Genomic DNA, 24131 nt, shown 5'->3' with positions numbered 1-24131 from the left:
TGTGTCTTGTATGTGGGCAAACTTCACAAATAACTCTCCCACTGCAAGCCTAGTTTTTACATCGCCCCAGCTATTAGCAACTGCAAAAAAATGTGTCCTGCTAAGGGTGTTGAAAACCAAGGGTCCCAAGACCTGCTGTCTCTAAGGGCCGTTCTGAGCAGGTCAAATGATCTAACTGTTGCATGTCTGGCAGGTAGGGGGTAGGTGTGAACACAGGGGCTATAACCAGGGATGAACTAAAATACAGGAAAATAGAAGCTTTTCAGATCGAAAGGTGGTCCCTTTCAGATAAGAAGACAGGATGCCATATGTCTGCAGTGAGGATCTCTTTGTTGCAAATGTACCCCCGCCCCCATTTACAATCTGCACCCTACACCTCAAATAACAAAGAGACAAATGGCCTGGAGGAAGCAGAGCTACCATTTGCCCAGCATGAAGAGGTACTATTAATTTAAAAGGACTATTATAACTTAGGGCTTTTTTCTCAGCAACCAAAAGTCATACTTTCTTGATTGATGTGTCATTATTTAGGTAATTTCCAGGCGATTTTGGTGACATAGGAATGGCGAGAGCTGCTGAAATGTACCATCTGACATCCACATGGAATCACCAAAGGAGATTGCACCTGGCTGAAGCTGTCTATTGCTTGTGAGGCCTATACAAGCTGACTGGACTCTATGGTGAAGAGCTGGGGACCACCCTACCCTTGGAATGGAGTGACCAGACACCCGCCCTGCCCTTCCACAGGGTCCCGCCATGCAGTTGGCTTTCCTGAACTTTAAACAGAGTTTTTCTATGTACGTAGAATTGAACCCTTTGCCACTAAAAAGGTGGGGTTCTGTTTGCCTTAAGGCTCTATTTAAAAACTAAATACACATTTAATTAATTCCCCTTGGCAGGACACCACTGGGTGATTTTTGTTCAAATTCAAAATTAACAAAGCTCTTTCCCAGTGTGCACTGAAAACTATAGACTGTAATTTAATTGGGCAATCAATCTTTCTATTCTGCTTCACCCACACAGGCCTTTAAGTGGAGGGGGGTGGGGTTTGAAATCTAAAATTCGCCAATCATCCCAATGTTTCTATCCAGATTCCCCAACACAGGCATTTAACTGGAGGGGGTTTTGAAATCTAAAATTCTGAAATTATCCCAATGTTTGATATCCAGCTTCCCTAACACAGCATTTGCAACCGAGGTGCTTTATCGGAGAGGAGCGTTACCACACCAATAAGCTTGCCGACACCATGCAAAGGAACCCCTGTGCAGTGCTGCATCTAGTGTGTGGCCATCTGTGAATACCCAGGTAGAACATTGCTTATTAGCGTCTGCAGAAGCGTGACAATCCTAGACAGTCAGAGTAAGTGCGGAGAGCAGTATTTCCACACATTATTCCACCAACATGCGAAGAGCATTCCCATCACCCTTTAGTAAGTGTTGCACCCTTCAGGTCTCCAGTGAATCTTCAGCTCACTACTACGCTTCATGCCCTCCCGCTTAGACTCGCCTGGGATATTGATGACTGGAGGCCGCAGTTGTTTAGTACTGCACATTAATGATTAGTGACTGAAGAAGGAGAGCAACCAAAATAAATGGATTGAGAATTTGAAGTGGGAGACTGTAGATTGGGGAGGTAATGTCACCCGCCAGATCCATGTGTGCCAGAAAAGGAAGCATACACTTAACAAATACGAATGTACATTTTATCTACAGCCCTTCCATCTGGATTCATCCAACTTCAAACAGCTTGTCACATAATGTAATGCTACCCAAATCAGTAACAGCAGCAGGATTAAGAGCTGAGTCGACTCTGCCGCATGCTGGGCAAGCGGGCAGTGCCAGTGCCAGAGGTGAGCCCCTCACCCGTCAGCTAACCAATCCACTTGAACTATTGTCATGAGCTGCTGAAAGATAATCTCATTCACTTGAGGAATTTATTTGAAGCTTTGATGTTGGTCTGACCTAAAAAAGTGACTATTATTCAATTGTTTGTTTTCTGTTGTACACAATTAAACTATGCTCTGGCAGGATTTTACTAAACTAACAACTCCTAAACCTATTTCATGTATCCTGCCTCCTGCAGGATCTGCCCTGGTCCAGAGATGTACAGGGAGCAGGAACCAGGCTGACCCAGTTAAGTGGAAAAGGAGCAAGCTTCATTGTCTCTTAGTTACAGGTTCAGTTCAGAAAGTAGGAGAGAGAAGATCAGTAGCTTCCACCCTAGTTCCCTGCCCAGCTCCAAGTCCCCCATCCGTCAGTTGTGGAACTCCCAGGTGCCCCAACACTCCATCTCCTCTTGCACATTGTACAAGGCCCCTGCACTCACACAGACATCAATCATAACATCTAGGCGACCACACTATCCCTTTGAATAGTTGACTTTTGGCGGTAGATGAAAAGTATCAAGTAGCTACAAATCCATTATATTTTAGATTAGGGAAGTCATTTTCCATGAAGTGGTAATTTCATGGATGGGGCCACCTACACTTGCACTTACAGGTACTTGGGTCACCTCTATACAATTGTCCACATTTGCTAGACATATTATGCAACAAATATGTTAAAACATGTGAAGTTGCCTTAACACCTTTGTTTTACACTTTGTTTTGCAATAAAATGTAAATGTGGCCTGCCATTCACACACTGACGGACATCTTTTACAATGGATTCCTATGGAATCCGCCTGCTTTTAGCAGGTCCTTAACACAGGCGTATTGCAGGGAAATCCCCAGGTTTTACACCACTATGAAAATGTCATGCTGGCAGAAACACATGTAGTTTCTACAGGCAGGGATGTAATCCACAGTGGAAACGGTTATCACGTTCCATGATCCCCGGCAACATAAATAAAGTTGTCAAACCCGGTGTAACGCTTTTATACCAGGTAGGGTTTAACACGTTTATTTCTGCAGCCGGGACTCGAACATGAGTTCCTAAGAATCTACTTTGAGCTGAAATGTTCAGGGAGGACTAACAATGACGGGTTTACTACCACCTCTTAATCAGGATGTCATTTGGGGGCTGCCATGGGTCTGACCTGCTAACCCTGTGGTCTCCCTTGCTACCCCTAAAAAAATAAAAATGTGGCTCCTGGGCTGTGGACAGTCCCATGTGGCTCTTTGTTTCTGGAGTGTCTGGCATTTTTGTTGAGGCGCCTAAAAAAAAAATAGGGGGTTCCACACAAGTGTAACTCTTTGAGCAGTGACCCTAAATAAGAAAGAATAGGAATAACAAATAATTTGTCTTTCTGGATTTCTATACAATCCTAGACTCATTAAAGGGGTGAACGGTTGTGTTCTATCACTCCCCGTGATGTCACTTCAGGGTGGGGTCAAATGACATCACTTCCTGTGATGTCATCAGAGGTCAAGGGGCATGTGATTTCACTTCCGCTACCCCAGGCATTTTGGTGAAATGACATCCCTGCTCTTAGTTAAAGACAATAAAAGATCTTACAAGGCAAGACGTACCTCTCGGAAGGATCCTCGTAGGCGGCAGAACTTATAGATGGCGTAAATGGGCACCATCGCCATGGAGGATATGGCAATTATCCATCCGATTACATTTGCCCATTCTGGAAAAACGTAACTTCCGTAATTTGGAGGTTTAAAGGTTACAATGCTAACCACCACCACAAACTAAAAACAAGTGGAAAAATCGAGAGATTAGTACAAACTGTTCACTTAGAAAGGTTAAGAAGCATTTTAAAGTGCCACTACTTTTGGGGAAATACCCCTGCCTATGCATTACATATTTTGCCTATGCAATAGCACATTTTTGCCCTATCTATAATGGTCTACCAACCAGCCCCTTAAAGAAAGTACTTAAGCTGCAGTTTATCGGTTGTGACATGATTAGGTTAGCATTTGCTTTAGAAATACAATAGGGGAGCAAACAGACAATTATTCTTTTTGGAGAAGGCTTGGAAACACGTTGTCCTGATCTGCCTTGAGAATTTCGCCTTACAGCAGTGGTTTTCAAACTTGTTTCTGCTGAGCTCCTCTTTCAGTAAACCTATTGTTTCTGACCCCTCCCCTTTCCCCTCTTTGAGTAAAAATATTGTTTCAAGGGGTCCCCTAGATGCATATCTGCTTAACACCACCCCCCCCCCCAGTTTGAAGATCACTGCCCTACAGAGATACGATGGCACACCCCAAGCTCGGTCACAATTCACATTAGTATGCCTGTAGTCGAATTTAAAGAAATTCCCAGCAACAGCAAATCAAGGCACCGTTACTCTTATGCCACCATGACAAGAGTAATGCTTTAATTGCATATACGAAGCTTGCTGCTGTCATATTTAAAATATTACAGTTGCTTGCTACCATAGAGGTTTTTGTTGAATATATTATTTAAAACCTATATCCATCTGTACTGTAAATGCATTTGTGTTTTAGCGGTACAGTTTAACACTGCATTTGCCATGTTTACTGCGACCTAAAGAACTGTGCATTTTGGAATCAGTTCTGGCGCAGCTGGTGTAAAGTTGAAGTGTTGCCAGATGTGGCTATAGAGCCAGTTGTAAAACGCACTCTCCATAGCGTTCAAATAGAGATAGAGTAGCTTGGACCAACGATCCTGCACGGGACTGTATATTTCTTTCAGCCTGGGGAAGCCTGAAGGACAGAGCGTTCTGTTTGTAATTTGGAAAGGAGACATTGGGCCTCATTACGAGGTTGGAGGTAGCCTGGCTACCTCCAAACTCGCATCCGGGTCCGGCACCCGCGAATGTGCAATTACTGGGCTATTCCTCCCAGCCGGACCAGGTAATTGCCCTTTCGCGGGTGCCGGGCCCGGTACATCCCCATTTCCACTTGAGCCCCATAGGGCTCAATGGGAATGGGAGGGTTGTAGGACCGGTACCGTTAATAATGGTACCAGGCAGGGGAGTTGCTAGGTCTGGAAAAGACCCGGGGCTAAGCTGATGTCGGAGCGGTTGGGGTTGGGGGCTAGCTAGTCGTTTTGGCTGTAGCTCCTGAGATTCTATCCGGGGCTACAACAAAAAGATCAGGGGCTATAGCCCCCTTAGCCCCCCCTAGCAACGCCCCTGGTACCAGGGCAACCATCATGTTCTGCTCGCGGGTGCCGGTGTGGCCACCAGGTCAGACCTGGTGGCTGCAAGGGCACCCGCGAACAGAACTCCTAGTATGGCGTTACGGTAGCAATGGTGCTTGTAGTGATACCGGCGCTGTTGTTGCCTTACCGCCATACTCGTAATGAGGCCCATTCTCTTTACACCTCTGCCATCAATTTCACTACAAAGCATAGCGGACTACCTAACCAGTCTGCTTATTGTGACGAGGCCAGTCAGCAGCCCTTGTCAGGTGTGGGAGGGGACCCAAACCACCCAAACCCTAACACCCCATAGGGTGCCAAAGTGTCTGTGGGCAGACTCTTTCCTAACCCTCCTTACCTGCACAGAAATTGGGGGCTGTGGCACTTCAGCGAGATGCTGGGGAGAAAGGGCTGTGCGGGCCAGACTGGTGCTACAGTCAGTGCAGCAGCCCGGGAAGCCCGTCGACAGAGGCAGCAGCAACACAGTGACAGGACACCGAGGAGGAGGGGCCGCACGGTAGTGCGTTGAAAGATGCAACACCTCATCAGGGGTCAAGTACTAAAAATGTAAGTGGGGGGACTCATCGACAAACGCAATTTGATGTGATGTAACCAGAAATTAGCATATCAAGGTGAAATATGCACATTTCATTAAATTGGGTTTGCATAGCCACACACATTGCACAGGACGAATGGCATTTGCCTTTCATAAAAGCAACACACACCAAATTAAGAGAGGATATTTTCTTCTAATAGTGTTGTTGAAAACGTAAAAAGGTGTGCATGTTTTAAACTCCAAGAAGCAATACAAATATTTTCCCTGGAACTTGCAGTACCGAAATGGGACATTTCACCTTTAGTCGTTTATTATTTTTTATCAGGTTATATAGTGTAATGGTGAAGTGTCCAGCCTGCAAACCTGACCATCCGGTCCAGAGGTCGGCTTTAATTCATAAATTCAAAGAGGACATTCAATGTTTCTCATTTGAGCTGGGGGCAATGAGTCCACCCTCTGAAAAAAGTGGGTGGACTCTCTGCGTGGACCCTTGACTTGAGCCATGTTAATCATGAAGAGTGCAGCTCCAGCCCGTGCACCAGGAGCAACCCACTAAACCACCAGGGGATTTTATACTAACAAAAAGCTTACAAATAGGCCCTAACAGGGAACAACAGTTCCCTGTGGGCCATGGTCTTGGTGATGCTAGGAACGCATCAGGCCACATGGAAAATGGGTGGGGCTTCAAGGCCCTTATTGAGCATCCCCTGGCCCTCCCCTGCCATCCCTCCCAGATCAGGTAAATTGATTGGCTAGAGATAAATGGCCAATTAGGAGTTTTGAGAGGGTTTAGTTGCCGGATTTAGTAGGGTGAGGTGAGGAGGTGGAAGGAAGATGACTGAGAGACCAGAGGAGGACGGAGTGGAAGGAGTGTGGACGTGGTCAGTGAGAGGGTCTGTGGAGTGTTTGTGCATGAGTGTGAGGAGAGAGTGCAGAAGTAGCAGAGCAGGAGGGAGAAGAAGTATTGGTGGTTGTAGGCAGAGGTAGCAGTAGTGGTCCCAGTAGAGAGGTAGTGGAAGTGAGAAGTGGTAGTAGGTAGTTGTAGTGGAAGGTAGTTTGTAGGAGTAAAGAGAGAGAGAGAGAGAAGTCATAGTGGAAGAAGAGGTAGTGGCACAAGAGTAGTGGTTGGAAGTAGTGGTGGGAGTAGTGCTGGTAACAGCAGAGGGGTAGTGGTAGCTAAGAATAGTAGGAGTAGGGTACAGGAGTAGCAGAAGTGTTCACAGAAGTGATAGAGCAGAAGGACGGATTTGAGGTAGTGGAGTAGAGGTGGTAGCAGTAGTGGAGAAGTGGTAGTGAAGAAGAGGTGGAATGGTGGTTAAAGAAAGGAGAGGAGAAAGCAGTAGGTGAAGGAGTAAAGCGGTAGTAGGAGGTAGTGGTAACAGGGAATGGAGGAATAGAGAACGAGGAAAATAGGGGAAGAAAGGAGGTTAACATCAAAGGGTGGAGGCGGGAAGGTGGGGTGTAAGATCAGAGGGACAGAAGTGTAGTGGGGAGGAGACCTGCCAGATGCACAGAATATCAGGTCTTTAGGGCAGCGAACATAGTCCCACCAAATGGTCTCACACTGGCCTCATGTGTCAGCCCCTAGGGCACTGGCCCATTGCTCAGCTGGCAATTCGCGCCTGTGCAGCATTGCCGAATATGGCAATTATTATCAGTGAGGGGAACAAGAGGAGCAGGATGGTAAGAAAATAACTATAGAACGCCAGCCTCACAGCAATCAGCAGCCTAATTGGAACTGCCCAATCAGCGACATGCTGCTTGCTACCTATTGTCCCACTGGCAGAACCCTGCCAGGCAGTTACAGGTTACAGAACACAAGCACACATACACCAGAAACCTCCAGTGCCAAAGCCTGTCTAATATGCCATCGATGCTCGCTGCTGTGGTGTAGAATTATTTCAGCCTGCACAGCATATATAATAAAATTGCTATCTGCTGTATTCATGGAAAAATTGCCAGCACAGGGTGGATATGTAATCATTTGGATACACCATGTCAGGTTGTATTCATGAAGAACCACCACTAGACTTGAATGAAGCCATGCAGTGTACGTGTGCAATCGGGGAAGCACTGTGGATACCTACATTTCAGATGAGGGGCAGGATATGGCACGGAAAATCAATGCCAACGATGTGGTACGTCAACAGCATGACTCCAGCCAATGCACTCAGTGCCAGGGGTCAAGAGAAGAAACAGATGACAGACACATCGTGCACATATCAGCCTCTGCGGTCAAGTGAAGATGTTCATGCACCACCATCACTGTGTTAGGGATTCTAGAACATTTGATTACCACAATGGACATACAATTGCACACCACTTAAGTGTGAAAACAGAACAGCTAATCGATGTTGCCTTTCTGCCTTATTAAGTTACAACTATGGTTGCAAGCCACATTTGTCACGGCATATAGTCATACAATTATGATAAATCCAAGAACAATCAGGGAACAAATAGATATGATTATGGACATCTGGACTAGTACATATATCGTGTATTGCAAGAAGGGTTGCAGGCAGTCTTTGGTACTGGACAGCTGATTGCAGGTTCACCAGGATTCACCAGGATTCTAAATCATTTATAGTCAAACACGGCTGGTGAATATTTTCAGTTGAGGGGCCTAGTAATTGGCCCAAATCAGCACCATTGAGCACAGTGGTGGAGACCAACGTAATGATGGGGATATCGGGGAGTACATTTACAGTAAAAAAACGTATACAAATAGAGTAAAAATCCATACAAACTACAATTGTTCCTCTGGGGTTAACAGATTAACACATTTAATAAATGCCGTGTTAACAAGAGTACACAGGAGAATGTTATCAGATGTTCCTGAAGCTGCATCCTCAATATATCTATGCCAGTAATGGCCATGGTAAACTTGTTGCGGGAACCTATGCCCACAATATGGGTATGCCAATCATGAAAAGGATTTACCATGACCATTACTAGCATTGATGGATTGTCTGTAAATCACGTGCTTGAAGCTGCAGGCCACAATCAATCTATGCCAGTAATTGTCACTGTAAATCACTTAGATGAGGCTACAGCCACAATCTGTTCCATTAATGGTCACTGCAAATTGCTTGCCTGCGTCTACAGCCCACTGTCAATGTATGTCAGTAATGACCAGTGTAAATCACTTGCCTGAGGCTGCAGCACTAATGTATCTGGGCCAGTAATGGCCACTTGAAATGACTTGTATGAGGCACAGCTACAGTCCATTCATGCCAACCCTCCTGCACACAGAAAGTGTTTAAAATAATATGTTGAAATGGTGCATTTTGCAGTACATTTATTTAAGAACATGGGTTAAAATGTCAAACAGTTTACATTTGGTTCCCTTTGATAACACATATTTGTTAAAGAAATGGGGTAAATAGCCATAAAATGTACATTAGGTTCGCTAAATTAACAAATGAAAATGTATAATAAATGCCATTTCACCAACAGTAAACTGGTACATTTTACAACATTCTCATTAATCTGCTGCCACACTCTGTGACGGTCAAGAAAGTGATTTACAGTGACCATTACTAGCAGAGATTGTAGCTGTAGATTCATGAAAGTGATTTACAGGGTGTAAATAACTTAAATGAAGCTGTGGCCACAATCAACCTATGCCAGTCATGGTCACTGTAAACCCCTTGCATGAGGCTGTAGTCAATCTTTTCTGGTAAAGGTCACTGTACAACTTGCATGAAATAGCAGCAAATCTATGCCAGTAAAAGTAATTGTAAATCCTTTGCATGAGCCTACAATCCATATATGCCAATAATGGTCACTATAACTCACTTTTATGAAGCTGAGCCCACAATAAACATGCGCATTCCCAATTCTACCCATTCTCCTGAAACGCAAACACCTTGACGTCTTTCATTCATTCATACACTCATATCCAGACATATGTGGGTGAAACACAGACTCACTTTGACATTAAGATACACATACATATCCCACCACAAACCCGCTGAAAATCCTGCTCATGTACACGCGCACACTAAATGCGTGGTATTCAAACATGCACACAAACTGAAAAAGGTCAAACCTACAAAAACTGTTTTTGTAAAATGTACCCTTTCTTCTGATTGGCAGGCCTGAGGGAGTGGGTGTAGTGTTGGTGAGCACCTGAAAAATATGATCACGTGGGGTTTGCTGGGCTGTTGTCTGCTTAGCAACCTTGAGCAGCAGCGCTCAGGTAAAGCCACATACTCTGGCGTATGCATGGCAAGCACTTTATTTTTTTTAAAAGACATATATTCAGGCAGTGTGAGCCCTATGGGATGGAGAGTGAGTGCACTGCACTCTGAGGAAGTGCCCCTTGGTGTAGACTCCCCCCGCATCCACTGGATAAGACACTGATTTCTTTGCCATTGCAAAACTATGGTGGCACCTGCTCAACCATATACTGCTGTAATCAATCATGAAGCATCACGCACTAAACCATGTCCATAAACAACATGCTTTCGCTAGGCTTGCCACAATAGGCCCCAGATGTCTGTGCTTTCATTGCCACATGAGGGTCCACATGGCTGTGCTTTCATTGTGAGACACGATGCATGAGTGACTTGTGCCTTTGTTGTTAAACGTCAGCTATGTGACAAGAGCAATGTCATATCATCCCTGAACCTAGCAAATACTGTTTCCATTTTCTGGGACAGGGGTGAGTAGGAGCCCCGCTTTGCTTATTGATTTAAAACATAGGAGCCATGTTTTCTGTAAAAAACAAGATCTACTTGCCCTCCGATGATAGTAGAAATGTATTGAAGGGGCAAAAACATTGCTTTGAGATTGTTGATATGAATTGACTAGTCTTAGTGCGCCCCCTACCCATGTATTTGAAGGAGATCCAAAGTCGTATCCCAGGTAATCTTGAAACAGTCCATAACGATGCAGATCGCTGGGCTGTTATTAAGACATGAGTTTCCGCCATCCACCATCCAAGACCTTCATGCCTTTTTGAGAATCAGCACCTGCTGCCAGTGAAGGCTATTTCATTGGCCACAATGTTCAGTTGAGCAACTTGCATGTGGAGACGAGCATGCACACTACTTGAAAATAAAATGTCATTAGTACCAGAGGTTTTTAAACCTAAAGGGTGGTTGAAGAGGACCTGTGGTACTTTGCTTGTACCCTTTCTGGAGGGGAGAGTAGATCATCCTGGAAAGTGTAGGTCCCTGCAATCACAGGGTCTAGAATATCCTTTGTGTTGGAATCAAAGTCGACTTTGGCAAAGTAAGCCAGACTCATAACTAGGATATTGAACCACAGCAGCAGCCCCCCCATGAGTGGATGCGCCTTCAAGTGATTGTGCTGGTACAAAAAGATGTGTGCATAATGAATACGCAGCAAGTATAAGGGAATCGTGTTTAGGCACTCTAAGGAAAATTAGTGAAAAGAAAAAAGCAATCCTGAAAAAAGAAGGAAAGAGGAAGTGAGGAAGAAGAAATGGGAATTGGCAAACCCCTCATAATAAAGAAAAATGCAACTTCAACACAAAACAAATTTAGAAAGGGACGACTTTTGAAAGTTGTGTTATGAGCACAAAGTCGACTTCAGGAACTGCATCTTTTAGCGGCCTGTTTTAGGTAGTCTATGTTTGGAAGTTGAACTTCGGACATGAAACCCTGTTTTCTTTCCCACTAAAAACAAGTATGAGTAGATGTCCTGGCCTCTTTTCCCCACAAGGTTTGAATAAGAGATTTGCAATGAAACCAAGTGAATAAGAAATTGTGGTGCTCATTTAACACTTGTCCAACTCTTCGTCTGTGTGGACCCCAAATAGCTCCTATCCATCAAAAGCATAGTCTAGAGCCTTCTCGGGAGATATTTCGATTTTTGTTAAACCTGGCATCTATCCCAAATATCATATTCCATGTGGCTGTGAGCCTGTGATTGGGCACACTCAACCATATTGCGATGAAGATCTGCTTTCCCTTCTTAATGAATGGTGTGAATTCCTTCTGGTTCTCTTTCCAAAGTAGCCACATATGCTACAACATCCTTTCACATCCGAATGATGCAGCCAGTCAGCAGTGCAGCACCATTTCCTTGTCTCTGATGAGGCAATGCAGTAAGATGCCAGTTTTTGTTCTGCTTGCTTATATGTTTACAATCGAGTACCTAAGGTTGTTGCCCAAGAGGCAGCTGGGGTTCCTTTCTATATATGTTTCTACAGAAACCACCATGGACTGGGCTGGAGGGCTGAGAAGGGCATTTCCCACATCTCACTGTCTGACTTTGAAACATCGGAGTGAGTAGGCATGCCTACCTTCTCAGATGTAAAGGGCACATTTATTTATTTATTTATGGTCACTTGTTAGGCGCTTATACAAATAGCAAAACTGTTTCAAAGCACCCACATGGCACCAGTGTGGGGACAGGGGAAGGTAGATAATGAATAACAATACGATAAATAATTGAATTAAAAGTACAAACAAATCAGAAGACTAACAGCGAGGGGAGGACGGGCCTACTAAGCTTTGTGAGTGTTCAGAACGTACAATGGAATGTACACTCCCAAACTAAGTTACAGCCAGGCTCATCGAGTAGGCAATTTCAATAAGGAATGCGTGAAAGGATGTTTTGCTCATGGAAAATATTGCTAAATCTATTCTTGCCCAGCATTTCCTTATGGGGTTAGCGGTAGTCGAAGTGTATGAAAATAAGCAGTGTTCCCTGCTGGACTGATCCCACTCCCCACAAACCCATCACCACGCCCCTCCCACACACAATACAAACCCCCAAACACATGCACCTGCTGTTTAAAGAAACGTTCAGGCATGGTACTGAAAGTGCAAGTTTCAACTTCTTCCTACACTTTTATTTTAAAACGAAACCATTGCAGAAGGGTTTCTTTTTGAAATAAAAGTATAGGAACAGTAAAACTTAATTTTAAAAAGTAGAGGAGTCCTGCTCCCAACCACTCCCGCTCACTTCGACCACTGGGGGTTAGCAAGGATAGCTGTGTCCCTCGCTCGTCTCCTGTGTACCACTTGTGGATGTGATCAATTGGAATATCAGAGATGTTTTTTCTGTGCCTACAGTTTGAAAACTAAAAATGGCAGGCGGTGGGTGATAGTAATGGTAGGGGCATGGATGCTGATGACGATCGTATATGTACATCCCCAACGTGATGCCAACCATGTGATCATTGGTAATGTTTCACTTGATGCCATTCGTGTTGTAAAAGATGACATCTTTGGCTATGGCACACGTGATGCAAAGTGGGGTACAAAATGCAGATTCTGATGTCATCTATGCTGTCAACAGCGAAGCACCAAGAGCAGCAAAGATACTCAGTGGCCACAAGGAAGTCATGTAACTTTTTAGTTTGAAACCTTGCTGTTGCATGAACTGAAGTTATTTGTACAATGCGACTCTAATCTTTTCTCATGCCCGTGGACCTTTATAAAGTAGTCTTTATACTCTTGTTACAACAATTGGCTTTTATTGATTCAAAGTTGGTGCAGCGCAAAGTGCATTTGAGGCGGAGGAACCTTGTGCTTGGTGACTTTGTTGCAGCTGAGATGCTTTTTTTGGCTGTCTTGGGAGGATAGCTCAGTGGCAACATCGTCGCCTTGTACGCAAAACGACACAGGGCAACACAGGTTCAATCCTCAAGTCCGTGCTTAGATACCTCTGGGTATTAAGCGCGTTATAAATAATCTATCATGTCATATCACCCCTTGAGAGGATTTCTACCTCGAGCTGGTGCTGAGGAGTACAGTTGGAGCTGACAAGACAAGCTCCCTCCTGCTTGACATATTTTTTCACTGACTGCCCAAATATATCCTTTCCTCTGAAGGAAATTCTCTTCCTATTCTAACATGTACGAGCTTAGAAGTGGGAACCTGGAAAACGTGGGAGAGACTGTGTCCGCTTCTGTTCTTCCTTGTTTAGTGGGCCAAGAGTCCACTGCAGTGGCCCACCCCATGACCAAAGTCCACACTTTGCCTTCTAATGCTCTCAAGCCTGCAATCACTGCCTCTATAAAGCTATTCAGAAGACCAGAAAATCCATAATGAATTTGTTCACTGTTCCTACAGCAAATTCTGTAATGTGGAACGAAATAGCGTCAGCCCCTTCTGTGTGCGACATTAGGACTACTGATCTTGTAGATCCATGTCACCTTGAAGAACTATTTAATGATGAGGCAGTTCTTTTGCCTGACACAGCAACAAATGAAAACCTGATTGTGAATATAATTTCTAAGTACTAATAATTATCTGGAGGAAGACTTTGATGTTGATATAGTAGATTGATCCTCTTAACATTCAAACAGTGACTGACCAGATTAGCTCTTCAACTCATGAAACAGGCACTCAAACTAGCCAACCTATCTGGCAATTTTCAGCCAATTGCTATTCCTCTGTATTGCCGGCATCGTACATCAACACTTGTGCTTCTAAAAGGGAACCAACATTGGTCCATATACCCACTTTCTCTTCAATAGAATATAATAATGGTATGGTAGGGGTGCAACGTGCAATGAGACATGGTACTATTAAGTCAGTCGGCAGAACCGAGGCCTTGTTAACCACCACTCTTTGTGACTAAACCTGGAATTCATTTTGCCTGCTAAGAGTCAAAAGCTTCGAAATGCTCTAACATTCTTGCTTTATTTAAAGAAATCCCCATGCTGTGCTTGACCACTCCTAGCAATATAGATCTGGCAGAGTTTGTCTCTCTTGATCGGCTGGATTTAGTTACTCTGACCACCCCACCCCGAACCACACGAGACATTATCTATTCGGAAATAGAAGTTCTGCTCACAATGGCATATGATATCTCTAACGCCAGGTCTGCGAAACCTAGTACAATGTCTTTTAAAAGAAAAAGTACTGCAATTCAAGAAGGCGATGGGTAAAACATTATGTGTCAACCTGGCCAGGACCTTACTCAAAAAGTTACATATGTATATTACCAACTTCAGACATCTCCTGAATCTTTGGACTGGTCATGGCTTACATCAATTTTGGGGACTCCTTTGAACTCTGACAGACGTCCCGTCTACTGTCTTTAGCGACCCATCTCCTCTCTCAGTCGCCTCATGGAATACGTGTGGCCACAGGCAACTAATAACCAATGTTGCACTATGTTGGAACTCTCTTGTTTCTCTATTATTTTAATACAGGAGGTAAGGTTGTTGGAATCTCTGCAATTCGATGGATTCCATATACTATTTCAGCCCGCTACTCGAGGCCAAATAGGCTGCCCTTCTGGCGGCCTAATAATTGCTTTTAATAAGTTCTTATGGGTTTAAAATTGATAAGAAATACACTATGTATGAAGGTATTTTAGATGCAGGTATCAAATATTGTGCTATTAGTACCCGGTGAGAGTCAAGCAGAATGCAACACGCATTCTGATTGGCTCTCGCCGGGTCCTTATCCGGCCAAGAATTCTTTGATTCTCGGCTGGGATTCCAGCCGCCTTGTCCTCGGCGGGGGGCGTGGCAGCCCCTCTGCCAATGAGGAGGCTGGAAGCGGGGCCATCCCCTTTTATTCCCTTTCCTCCCTTTTCCCCCCTACCGCCACTTACCTTCTTTTTCCTGCTTCCCCGGCTGGAAGTTTCCCTCGTCCTGCGCCGGGGATGCAGGTATGCTTTTATTTTTACTTTTTTTTTATTCGCGTCCACTACCACCCTCCCAACCCCACCTACCTTTTTTTTGATCCTATTTCGGGAGCGGAGCGCATCCACTCCCGATAGCCACCATGGAAAGGGAAGACGGACTCCATTTTCACTTTCCATGGCGGCCATTTTCTTGGTCATTTTTTTTTTGTTTTGTCCCAAAACGCTGCAGCGTTTCGGGACTGAAAAAAATACTTTTAGTGCCCCGGTCACGCACATAATGTGTGCCGGGGTACTAATAGCAATATGACCCTCGCGGCGGGGGCATTACCGGTAATGCCCCCGCCGCTCGGGTCATATTGCTTAAATAATACATCCCAATCCATTATAGTCATAAACAATTACTTGAACCTATCTAAATGTGACATTGTACCATTCCAATCTAATTTAACAATCCCTCTGGATGAGTTGTCTGCTAATGTACCTTATGGCTCCAAATTTAGTGGGGGGATTTTAACGCTAAGTGTAGGATTGTTTAGGCCTCTGAACCAGATCTAAATGTTCAGCCTTTTATTCCAGGAAAATCTTTGTGTCATTTTTGGTCAACTTTTATAAGAAATAATGGCCAACTCCTGCTCAATGAAAACATTGTTGATAATCTATACTGTGCGGCTACATGGCATTGGAGTGGTTCTACATCATGCATAGATTACTTGTATGCAAGTGAGGCATTATTCCATAAGTGCTTGAGTTTGCATAGCTAAGAAGCCAACCAGAGGGACCATAATCCGTTAGTTGCAGAGTTTAATCTGAGGACCTCTCCTGCTAACAACATGGCATCTAGTATCTTAATCACTAACACATCAGGAACTCACATTTCCTGGAGGCTTCAAATAATCAATAAACAGAATACTGCATTACACAACGCAATGATGATTGCGAACAAGGATGAAATCGGTCTAATTAAGCCATTCCATTTTAGTGTATTTCTTCAAGCCCACATGGGTAGATTGGAATTTGGACGGCCCGAAGGTAAACCTAATCATCCTCAGGCGTATGATGAGGCAGAGAGCTTCGTCAACAGGTTAGAGCTGTCCAAAGAGGGAATTACACTATTTCTATTTTGTAAAAAGGAAATTAATATCATTAAGCTGAGGTATAAGAATTGGTTGATACATCACCACCACTAAATTATGCAGCATGACAGCAATGCTATATTAGTTATACTCGCAGCAAAATCTGACAAGCAATTATGGCTGCTAGTAAACGAGACAGAGTGCAACCAGCTGGGAGTTCAAATGAACCCCATTTCTAAATGTAACTGGACAATGCACTTTCTGTCACTATATACACCTGGATTTATTATTGACACTAACCCCCAACTTTGGTGGCATCTAATTGCTCACTTACCTTTGATAGAGAGGACATTTTCCTAATATTAATCAGTCATCTAATTCTAGAACCCCTAGCCTGAACAGCCTTTCTATCATAATCTTGAAAAATGCTCCTGAGCTTTGGTCCACAATTCTCTATATATTGTTTGCTACTATCATTTCAACAGTGAAAACCACCAGAACTGTGGAAGTTGTCATTAGTGGTGCCAATGTACAAACATGGAGACCGCCTAAACCTTACCAGCTACAGACCTATAACATTTCTAGATGCGGACAGTAACACTGATTGATTGATTGATTTATTCATTTATAGAGCGCTTTAAACCAAGGCGCTGTACAGTGGAACAACATAATACATAACAACATCAACAATGTAACAGAGGAAACACATTTTTAAAAAAAAAACATTGTTTGCTGCCCTTCTCCTAACAGTGTTGGAAAGTTGGGCTGCTGCATCGGGTCACTTGAAAAAAACAAAAAACAATCCAGATATAGGTGGACCATTGACACTACCCTGAATGGGTTAATGATACATTTAATAAAGCGAAAACAACTAAAAACTCACCTGCCATCTATATGGGTTTTGTAGATTTCACCTCAGCATTTGATACTGTTAACCACAATCTACTGTGTGCAAAAGTGTCGGCACTGGGTCTTCCCAAAGTCATCTTAAGTATACTAGTCTACATGCATACAAACAAGCATTTGAATTAGACTAAATTTATCAGGGCCACTAGTGATGACATCCCACTGTTTTTGTGGGGTCAGACAGGGATGCTTCCTAGCTCCCTGTCTTTATAATATTTATATTTTAGACACAGGTGAAGGCCCTGGAAGCATCTACATTTGCCATGTCTCGATTGGACAACTTACGCCTCTCGTGGTTAGCCTACGCTGAGGACGTTGTCCTTATGGACCACGCTGTTATTAGTTTGCAGAGGCTTTTAGTCACCTGAAATAACTAAGCAAAAACAGATGACCTAAACATGTACAAACATTAAACAAAGATAATGCAAGTCTGCTCCACTCAGCGGAAATTGAATTATACTTGAACACTGAATGGCGCCCCTTTGGAGGCTGTGTCACATTTTGCTTTCCTGGGCTGTTCCTTATTCTCCATTGACAGTAAGATTGCATTGATGGATGCAATACATTCTGAAGTTGACAAAATAATTCAGAAAATGAAAAAGCTGAAGACTATGAGTGATTTTCAATCTTACAAGTAATTAACAATTAATAATAATAATAATAATAATAATAATAATCATCATAATAATAATAATAATAATAATAATAATAATAATAATAATAATAATAATAATTACACTGGCAAAATCATACCCTAAATCATATATGGTATTGAAACCTTGCTATCGTTTTAATGATCTTGATTTGGTAGAAAAAAACATTTGGAGATTCATGATGCAGCTCGCTAATCCAATATGAGTTGGGTTTGCTTTCTGTAAAGGCTAGAGTTTTACGGGACCTACTATGTATGTACAAGAAGACAATCTCCCCACCCATGAATTCACTGTACGTAAATATGACTTCATTTTACAAGGGTTTTAGGAGCGACACAGACTGTGGATGGGTGCAGTAATGTGACTTAACTCTAAAAGATCAGGAATGTGCTGAAGAAATATGGATCCATAACCCACAATTCGTGAAGACACAGCTCTGGGAATGTGATTGGATAAACACAATAAATGGAATCACTGGGTATAAATTGAACCCTTATTTGACTCACGAACATAAGAAAAGAGGACTTGTGCCCAGTTATCTAATGAAAAATCCCAGTGCTAAGTGGAGGTAAACATTCCTGAGAGCTTGTCTTAATTTAATACCCACTAAGGAAACCTAACATATTAGAAATAAAGAAACACACCCTTCCACCTCTTGTTGCTCATGTTAAGCCAATACTACTGAAGCTTTAGATACCTTTGTGTATCCTGTCCTGCTCTTTTAGGTCCTTGAATCGATCATTTCAGAAAATGTGTGTGAAATATGTCATGGGTGGAGACTGATCCACTTTGGTCAAGAATATACTCAGGATCGAACACCTCACTAACACTAACTGCAATTCGGTTTTTAAAATATTTAAAATGAATCGATTAGGACTAGAAAGGAGTTTTAACTTGATTGTATGAATTAATTTGACTGTATACATGTATGGGAATGTTCTTATGAAATGTATTTTTACATTCATGGCAACTTTTCCTCACTATATTTGCATTCCATTTTTTATCCAATGACTGTACATTATTCCTTTTTTTAAAGGTTTATATAAACCAAAAACAAAGAATCGACGCTGGGTTTCTACTGTATTTTATTCACACAAATATACATCACTTCTAAATTTAGTCTGATCCCATCTTAAAATATGTCTTTTTGCAGTGGGTAAAGTTTGTTTTTTGAAGCGGTTTTGTTTTTTGGTGGAGGTGTCTCTTTGTGGGTGTACATCACCCTCATGGATTATATGCATGATTAAAACCTCTTTTCATGTCCTTGTTTCTCCTCGCCCATCTGATATGGTTGGGAGAGCTGTGGCTCAGTGTCAAGCTCCTGCTCTAGAATTTCCTGATGCAGGTTACAAGAGATGACAAACTGTTACAAAGCCCCCTATCGGGAGTTCCCCTACAGATTTAGCTAGTGGACTTAGGCTGCTTAAATTACTCCCAAACTAGATATACCATCTGATCTTGGAGGCTCACTCCTTCACTTCTAATTTTGGTGTGTGTTTAACTCACTTTGCCACCACTTTGAACGCAACAATATATGATATGATATTTTATTTGTAACACGCTCATACTCAAGTGTTTCAGAGCATGACGAGGCAAGGGAGGGGAACAAGGGAGAACAAAACAATGATCTTACTAAGGCCAGTGACATTGAGAATGTGCAAGTGCAGTGGAGAGGGGAAAGGGGGAAAGTACAGGGGGGGAGGGAGAAGTGAAAAGTGCTGAGCGAAGGATTACAAAAAAACAAGTGGTAGTGCAACCAGCAAGTGGCAAGTGTTGCTTTTAAGGCTGATTAGTTCATAAAAAAGAGGGGACTGTAGGGTGAACAGATACAGACTCAAGTGCAAAGGTTTGCCTGGAGGCAGTGCGGGTGAGTGACAGGATGGACAAGTACCTGGGCCTGAAATCAGGGGATAACCAGGTGGACGATGCCAAGCAGAACAGATCAGCAGGGGAGAGGAGGGGTGAAGGCAGAAGCAAAGAGGAAGGTGTTGAGATGCTTCCGGAACCGGAGATGGTTCTCCTCAAGTTTCAGAGTGGCAGGGAGGCTGTTCCAGAGGGATGCACCAGCAGAAGACAGATATCTACCCTCAGCTTGTTTCTTTTAGAAACAAGCTGGGGTATATAACATTTAAGACAGAACTGTAGATTTCAAGCCTCGCCCTGGCATATTTTTGGCATCTGCCAACCCACACATTAGCTCTGATTTAGATTAGTCCTACTCCCAGACTCAGAATTGTAGAATCTTAAATGCTGAGTCGGTAATAACCTTTGATATATCGTTACCGTTGTATACCTACTCTACAATCTCCAGATTACATTAATATTTGTTTATCGGTTCTGACCTTACAGTTATATTCGGTGTTCACTGAAAAATAGTCCCTGCTTGATTGGCATTTGTTGAAGTTCCTGCTTCCTCAAAATCAGCAGCGTAATGGGGGAGGCTGTCTGGGAAGCCAATCTTTTAAAGACAATATTTAGTATGTGTTTAATCTTATTTACCAGAAGAAAACAGGGGCTGACAAACTTCCAGCAAAGTCTCCAATACAGGCCAGGTCGATGGCCGATCATCTGCTCGATGTCATCGCTGAAGCGCCCAACTCCTGAAGGGAATGAAACAGTGACAGAAACTAGTCAAACAAGATATCTAGGGAGATACAGCAATTTACTTTTGATGTGAGTAAGGTAGGAAGCATTAATAGCGGGCATGTTTAATGAACATGCATTGCCGGTACCGGTCACTGTTCCATTTTATGACACGCAACAGAGCTCCACAGTGCACATACATTTGAAAAACCTTACCTTTTCCATTTATAATAAAGTGTGCACCGTGCTGGATTAAACCCTGTGGAGGCCCCTATGCAGTCGAAAGGTTGGGCACCCCTCCCAAATTATCTCCTAGTACGTTTTCTAATTTTCTCCACTGCTTTATTTTGATCTGTTGTTGCGGGGCCCCTAAAGGAGTGGCCTACTTAGCCTAATGGTTAATCCGGCACTGAGTGTGTCCAAAGAGCAATTCATGGAAACGTTTAATGTAAAAGACCCCCACCCTCCATAAGAATGTTCCACATGTGCAGGGCTATTCATGCCTTCATGGAGTTCTCCTCTCCCAGCATTGTGTGTCTTTTGTGGTGTCTTGAAACTCTGAGATTACTTAGAAAGCAGCATGGAAGTTGGAACAATGTCTCCTTTATATGATGAGTGCATGAGCTTCTCTTACAGGGGCAGTCTAATGATAGTCATAGGAGAAACGTTCGCAGGACCAAGCCACCCACATTTCTATGTGATTTTGAGCCCCACAGACATTAAGATGAATGAACATTATAAACTAAAAAGTATTATGCAAAGGTGTGGGGGAAAGGCCTGGAAACTGCAAGTCAGTACAGTGACTGGTTTAAAGAAGTAAGACCCTGCATTTGAGGTCACGTTCCCCCACTAGTGTTTAAAATCTTCCACTCTACATGAAAGACGTGGAACAAAGATTGTACTCTGCTGTGCAAGCAGGAGAAGTATAACAAGCAGCAGTTAGAAGGTGGTCCTTCTTATATATCAATCTATAAGAGCACCCTTTGCAATCTACTTTTGGCATAGCATTGTCATGGGAACTAAATGTAGAGATGAGATTTGAGGAGGGACACACAGCCTGTGATTGATGTTTGATCATTTACCCACCCATTGACCACCAATGTGCATTCTAGTTCCTATTGCCATTCCAACCCACTTAATCCTCTTAGCCCCTAGCCCAAAACACATCTCTCTCGGATCTCTTTAAGTTTAGTACAATGCTTTCTGAGCAGGTTTATGAAAGGTAAGGGCTTAATTGCAGCCATACACTTGCTGATGATGTATTAAAACTGTTTTAACCAAGTGTACCTTCTGCCACTTGATTTATAAGTAGTAGGTGGGTCCTTGCATCTGTTCCTTTCACTAAAGAACCATTAAAAAACAAGCATTGGGAAAGCCACAGGTTTGGGCTCCTGTGTACGCATTGAAGAGGCATTTGTCAGGCAGAGCCATCATATGCCAGGTGCTATCACAGTTGCCAATTCGCTGCCATCTTATGGGCAGGTAGCATGGCAATATCTGAAAAATACAAATCCCATGCCTATATAAAAAACAAAACTGTTTGCTTTGCCAATGTTTTTTGTATTATGCTTTCACTGTGCAACCAAAGTAACCGATTTTGCCTCAAATTGCCATCATTCACGTTGGAATTGTTCGTTATTACATAAATAGAAAAACATTTAAAATCTGTATTTTTGCTGAATTGTTTTTGCTTGGTTAAAAATTGTGTTTTATAGGGCCCTGGCTAAATTTGGATCAAGCTCTATATGTCCTATTACGCAGCGCTCTTTCAGAAACAAATAGCCACAACCATTTCCCTTAATTGCAAATGTCTTTGTGTACTATGTAGAGGAGTCAAAAAGGTTTGCTCTCTTTTGTATTACACCATCAGAAATGAATAATACTGCTGCAGACCTGAGCTAATATGGCAGCAACAGTTATCAATAACTTGGTGAGGGCAATCCTCCCACCTGTTCACTTCAGTTCCATGAAGCTACAGTTAGTCAGAGATAAATATCCTATTGTCATGCTCCCTCATACATGGAGCCTCTGGTGCCGCTGGAGAATGCACCACCATTGAAGTGTGCCACTACGCTGTTCATGACCTGTCAGCAGCGGTCTAGTCGTTATGCAACATGGCCTCCACCGGGAGCTTTTTATTCCCATCACTCCCGGCGGCTCACTGCGCTGCAACCGTAGCGTGAGTTTCCCTTTACTGTTCCACCAATGCTGGTGCTCTTTTTCACGTTTCACATCGGAACCCGTTTCTCTCTTTCTCTTTTGTGCCACTCAGACGTACCTGCTGTCTTCCCGGGTTTCTTCTCTGGGGTTCCATTTCTGCTTTGCTATTCCTCTCTTTCGCTTGCTACTCTATTTCCGACCCCTCTCTTTGCCGCAGCACCTCTCTAGTGCTGCCCGTTGGTCTTCCTCTCTCTATTTGACCTTTTTGGCATCTTCTCTCTCTCTGCTCCGATCTAGTTCACAACCTGTCTTTGTGAATGCTTGTTTTTGACAGCCCATTGCTCTCACTACTCTCATTGCTTCCCAGTATTTGTATTCCGCAACAAGCTGTCACTGAATTCCATCTCGAATACCAACTACAAGTGGAAGCATTCTATTGGGGTTTTTTACGCCATCACATGCTTTTTCCCCATTCCGGCTGTCCCCGAAGTGGGGCCACAGGTCCACTGTCTAATCATCACTGTGGCTTCCTTCTGGGGTAGGCCTTTTCTCTACAAAAAAAAGAGAAGTTTCAGCAGCAAGAGAAGATCATTGAAGACCTACACTGAAACCAGCTCTTCAGACATAGGTGAGGAGGAGGAGGTCAGTGATTCAGGGGAAGAGTTAAGGGGAATCGACACCTATAGAGTTATGTATACATTGTATTCTCTTATACCACACACGGGACAGAAAATTCCACATGCAATTTTCAATTACCCTGACACAACTACTATCAAGTAACTAAGTGTAGTGAGAAGATCTAAACTGGTACAGAAACCAATGATAGGGAAAGAGCACAGATCTAACTGTCCCTGGCTCCACCACCTGTCCTAAGGAGTGGTTGTGTGCTGCCTGTCTAGGAATGGACAGAACAAGAAGGACCCCTCCAGGATTTGCTCGAGGTCTGCAATTAGTACTTTTCTTCCCATTACACAGTGAAAACTAAACACAGCTAAATATTTTGGGGGTATTTTCACAACAAAGTATTGAAGTGAATAGAAACCATAACCATTAGAAATAAACACTTAAAACAGTGCCACTGTCTCAAGTCTTCTCTTTTTATTCCATAATATGTTAGGGATCCCGAGTGGGCAGCTGTGGTTGGGGTCAGAGAAATGAAAACATAATATGGTGTTCCACAGAGCTGAATAATGAACTATTATTTATATTTTTCCAACTGTTGCGTGAATCTATACATATCAACTAATTTGGTAATTGTGGCAGACCTGCAACAATTAATGAATTCTATGATTGGACATAGAACACCTAGCGTGTTTATTACCGAACAAGATGGAAGACGCAATTGCGCTGCCAGGACTGTAACACACAGCCACAGGCCCATGAGTACCAAGAGTTGACCACAGAATAACCTGCTCCAACCACAAGAGGACCCCACCTGGGGACACATTTTCAAATCTGACCTAGCCTTGATAAAGACCCACAAGGTTGAAACATATGTCGGCTCACCACTACAAGGACCATGTGTCCACACTGAAATAAAGCCTATGATGTACCAACCGCAACAAGC

General features: G+C 43.2%; 1 protein-coding gene across 1 annotated transcript in view; it reads right to left on the bottom strand.

The window, feature by feature from the left end:
* SLC6A3 (solute carrier family 6 member 3) overlaps positions 1 to 24131 on the bottom strand; it is a 639528-nt gene that overhangs the window by 67438 nt on the left and 547959 nt on the right. The window contains exons 12-13 of the mRNA XM_069620436.1: positions 20321 to 20421; positions 3470 to 3637 (exon numbers count right to left, since the gene is read on the bottom strand). Coding sequence (XP_069476537.1) covers positions 3470 to 3637; positions 20321 to 20421 — 269 coding nt within the window. The remainder of the gene's footprint in view (positions 1 to 3469; positions 3638 to 20320; positions 20422 to 24131) is intronic.

The sequence above is a fragment of the Ambystoma mexicanum genome, chromosome 5q (assembly GCF_040938575.1).
Source record: "Ambystoma mexicanum isolate Mex_15411 chromosome 5q, UKY_AmexF1_1, whole genome shotgun sequence".
In the NCBI taxonomy this organism is placed as follows: Eukaryota; Metazoa; Chordata; class Amphibia; order Caudata; family Ambystomatidae; genus Ambystoma; species Ambystoma mexicanum.
This window is presented reverse-complemented; position numbering and strand designations above follow the sequence as displayed.